We start from the raw sequence: 3,826 nt of genomic DNA on the forward strand, positions 1-3,826 counted from the left end.
AATTTGATTAACACAGAGAAGCAAGTTTCTCCGCTCCTAAATTATAGATGGCAAAGTTGAAGCTCAAAATCATGCAGCATGCCATTACCATGCAAAAATCTTTCGTGTACTAATTCCTATACAATACAGATCATCTGCTGAGCTGACAGCATTGCTGAAGTTCTACCAATATCCTTCTAAACCAGTATTGATCAAAAAATATCTACCTGCTCAGAGTAATTGTTTTGAGATGTCCTGTACTGGTACTTAAAAACTCTCACTTATTAAATACTTGCATTTAGTAGTGATTTTTGCCTGAAACTTACGCTTGATCGAAGGTGGGGGAAAGAAAAAAAAGATGGGAATTGTACATTACTGGACCGCTCACAGATAGCTGAATAATCCAGAAATTCTCAAAAAGAATTTGAGAGATTGAGAGATGCAGACTGATACAGCTGATGTGAACAGTAACACAGGTAAATTAAACTCTCAAATTAACTCTACAAATCATAGAATTTTTCACTTCCCAGCAGAAGAGCTGAACTGACAAACAGAAGCAACAAGTTATGATGTTTCTTGTGAAAATTTATAGCATTAATTAACATTTTTCTGCTAAGTTAAACCAAATAGTACTCAGTGCTAAGACCTGATAAGAATGCCTCAGATTAAGGGTCCCAAGTCTTCACTGCAAACCAGTGAGATGCTAGCTGGCACGGCTGCAGAGAGAAGCTGCACTGCGTGCTAAGGCCTCAAAATCTTAAGAAACAAACCACTCAGCCCACCCCCACCACCTTGAATTTAGTTAAATGACGACAGTCAAAATCTGTCAAGAATTTTTAGAAGCCCAACTCAGATGTGAATGCCAAGGATTAGTAATACAAGCTATCACAAATTAAAAGGGTGTCAAATAAGAAAATAAAGGAATGGTCTGGAAATTAAGGAATTTTGAGGAAAAATACCAATAAAGTTTTTAAACTATGCTAATGTCCTAATATTTGAGTTGGAATGAGGAATTCCCTTCGGGGATTCAAAACTGGAAGAGAAACACTGTTGAGTGTGTCCTGCACTATATTAGCTGTAACTAAATCAGACACAACAGTGTGTTGGCTGTTTATCCTCATACAGTTGGAAGTTTACTTGTTCTAACTAATGCCATATCCAGGACATTAAAACTCTACTGCTCAACTTAATTTGCACAGGAAAAGTACACAGGATCTTCATAGAAAGTCATTTCCTTGAAAAGTACCAGGAAAAAAAATAAATTGGAACTACTTTATCATCCTATGAATAATGCTTTTGATTTATGAACAGGCGATTGCATTGATAATTGAGCTTTCAATTAAAAATATGACAACAGAATACTTTGGGTTAAATATTTTATTTTATAATAAGCCTTACACCAGGATCACTAAACATTTTGTGTATCACCCAAATAAGTTACATTCATTCTGAGCTTTCATGCAGTTGTAAAAAAGTTAAATTTCTCAAAAAATAATTTTCAAGTGAGACGTAATAAACTCTGCATAACCAAGCCCGAATTCTTTCACATCAAGTAAAATATTCCAGTTTTCCCTCCTGGTTTGAGAGTACGGACCAATTACAAAAGCCCCTCCAAATTTGCACTAATTAAATGGAGACTCACTGAAATTACTGAGACTTTCTGAATACCTTGAATAACAGTAGTAATGCTTCGAAGTACGAGTGAGACCACTCAGTTGAGTTGCAAGAAGTGACATTTTGCCCGAGGAGAATACTAAAGTATCTTAAATGAAAACCCTATTGCAAGGGACAGACCACCACTGATGAGCATGCAGAACACAAACAGGAGGCAGCAAACCTCACATTCACAAGCTTAACCACAACTTTTAAGGGGACACAGCATTTATGCAGTCTTCTACTATTTCAAAAAGGTAGTGATATATATCAGTTCTCCTAGCAATGTCAAGGGCCGTTTCATCCAAGTTGTTTTTCAGGTCTGGTTTCACGTAGCGATTCATCAGCAAGAGTTCAAGGGTTTCTCTACTGTTTTTGTTTCCTGCAGCAATATGCAATGGTGTCAGCAAACCATTTGTCTGCGCGTTGATGTCTGCGCCCTGCTGAAGCAAGAACGCGGCCACTTTTGTATTGTTCCACTTACAGGCGCTGTGCAGAGGCGTCCAGCCGTCCACCGTCTGCGCATGAACGTCTGCCCCTTGGGCAACCAGTTCATGTGCAATGTCCAAGTGCCCGCTGTAGGCAGCTCGATGGAGAGGAGTGTACTGATCTTCATCACGAGCGTTAACTGGAGCCAGCTTTTCAGTAAGGAGCCTCTTCACTGTACTCAGCTATTTAAAGACAACAAGTAATTTAATATGAAACTCTGCAAACAAGATGTATGGCTTTTATTGTTCTGTTCTGAAGTTTTGTGGAAAAGCAATTTCTGTCAGTCTCAAAAAAGCTTAAGTGCAACGAGAAATTTTAAAATGAAACCAGTTATTGTTACTGGGGTGGGGTTTTTTGGTGGGTTTTTTGTTTTGTTTTGTTTTTAAAGATACAACAAGAACATTAGTTGCAATGCCTTAGGAGTACCTTTACCTAACACCTTCTCCCCATTCCCTGTTAAGACATAGGTACCTCCACAGGACTGTAGATGGAGCTTGTGTGTGTAAGAAAGGCAACGAATAAAAAAAAATGTGCACAAGCAGGTAATAAGCTATGTAACAGGAATCTTGGTCATCTCTCCTTCCGCCCCAAAAATAAAAAGCTTTCTTTTCTGTAAAAAGATAGGAAAACAGTCACCCATTATTTGCATATGGAGCTTTTGAGAAAGTAAAATTTCAGATACACCCAGTTAAGAGGCTTACTTGCCATGAAGAAAGAGCCTGGCATGCTTTCAGTTTATAGAAGTTTAAGACTGCTCTTACTTTGACTTTGAACTACAATCAAAGCTTCTGTTCTGAAAGCTAATGGATCCAGAGATATTTTAGTGTGTGTGGGCTACAAAGGGAGATGTCTTACATACAGTGGCTTGCAGAACTGGATCAAAATAGTTCACAGAGATAAAGGAAAGTGTAGGTAAATTTTTGTTTGTGGATGGAACTGTAGATATCTGCTCAAAATAACATTCTTGTCAGTGATACATATGAACAGAATAAATGCCTTACCCGATTGTTTTCAGCTGCCCAGAGTAGCAATTTCTCCGGATTTTTTTCCATTTTTTTTTCTTGCATTTCGTACCATTCCTCACTTCTTTCTTGTTCATCATCCTCATCATCAGACTGTCCTGACCAACAGCTCTGAGTTCCTACAGGAATCAAATGCCTGTGCGTCTCCAGCAGTTCAAGTTGGTTAAAATTCTCCGTAAAGTCTTCGAACTGCTCGCTGTCATCATCATCTTCATCGATTTCTTTATCCTTATTCATTTTCAGTTAGCATCTGTAAGTAGCAGATATACAACGATATTTATAGTAACTTCACCGCTATCCGTGCACTAATTGCCAATAAAAACATCTGATGGATGACGCAGATATCAGCAACACCATGAACAGCAAAACTCAGGAGCACACTCAATGTTCCTCCACTAAATCGGGCTGTGCCAGCTCTGCCGGAACCCCCGGTTAATGTCCACACAGAAAAAACTCTTTTTTACCCCAATCTAGAAACGGCATCGCCTCCGGACCCGTGGAGGGAGATGCGCGGGTGTTTTGCAGCCTTCACGGAAACACCACGCGTTTTACAAACAGGAGGTTCGGAGAGAACTCTGGCCTTTAAAGCAGTGTTTCTGCTCCTCCCCGGGGGGCCAGCCCCGCCCAGCGCTCCCCGCTGCCCTCCCTTTCCCCTCACGCCCCGAGCGAGGGCCGGGCGGGCC

General features: G+C 40.1%; 1 protein-coding gene across 1 annotated transcript; it reads right to left on the reverse strand.

Annotated features, from left to right (window-relative positions):
• Nucleotides 1–1,341: 1,341 nt before the first annotated feature.
• Nucleotides 1,342–3,396, reverse strand: ANKRD49 (ankyrin repeat domain 49). Its single transcript, XM_009584326.1, has 2 exons — nucleotides 3,123–3,396; nucleotides 1,342–2,303 (listed from the first exon to the last, which is right to left on the reverse strand). Exons 1-2 carry the CDS (start codon nucleotides 3,378–3,380, stop codon nucleotides 1,845–1,847), a joined length of 717 nt encoding a protein of 238 aa, XP_009582621.1. The 5' UTR covers nucleotides 3,381–3,396; the 3' UTR covers nucleotides 1,342–1,844.
• Between the last annotated feature and the right edge of the window lie 430 nt (nucleotides 3,397–3,826).

The sequence above is a fragment of the Fulmarus glacialis genome, unplaced genomic scaffold (genome assembly GCF_000690835.1).
Source record: "Fulmarus glacialis isolate BGI_N327 unplaced genomic scaffold, ASM69083v1 Scaffold32338, whole genome shotgun sequence".
NCBI classification, from domain to species: Eukaryota; Metazoa; Chordata; class Aves; order Procellariiformes; family Procellariidae; genus Fulmarus; species Fulmarus glacialis.

Excerpts from the sequence above, each read along its gene's own strand:
- ANKRD49 (XM_009584326.1), bottom strand. The coding sequence starts at position 3,380 with ATGAATAAGGATAAAGAAATCGATGAAGATGATGATGACAGCGAGCAG. Across the intron at positions 2,304-3,122 it reads GGGCAGCTGAAAACAATCGG|CTGAGTACAGTGAAGAGGCT; the intron begins GTAAGGCATTTA and ends GTCTTTAAATAG.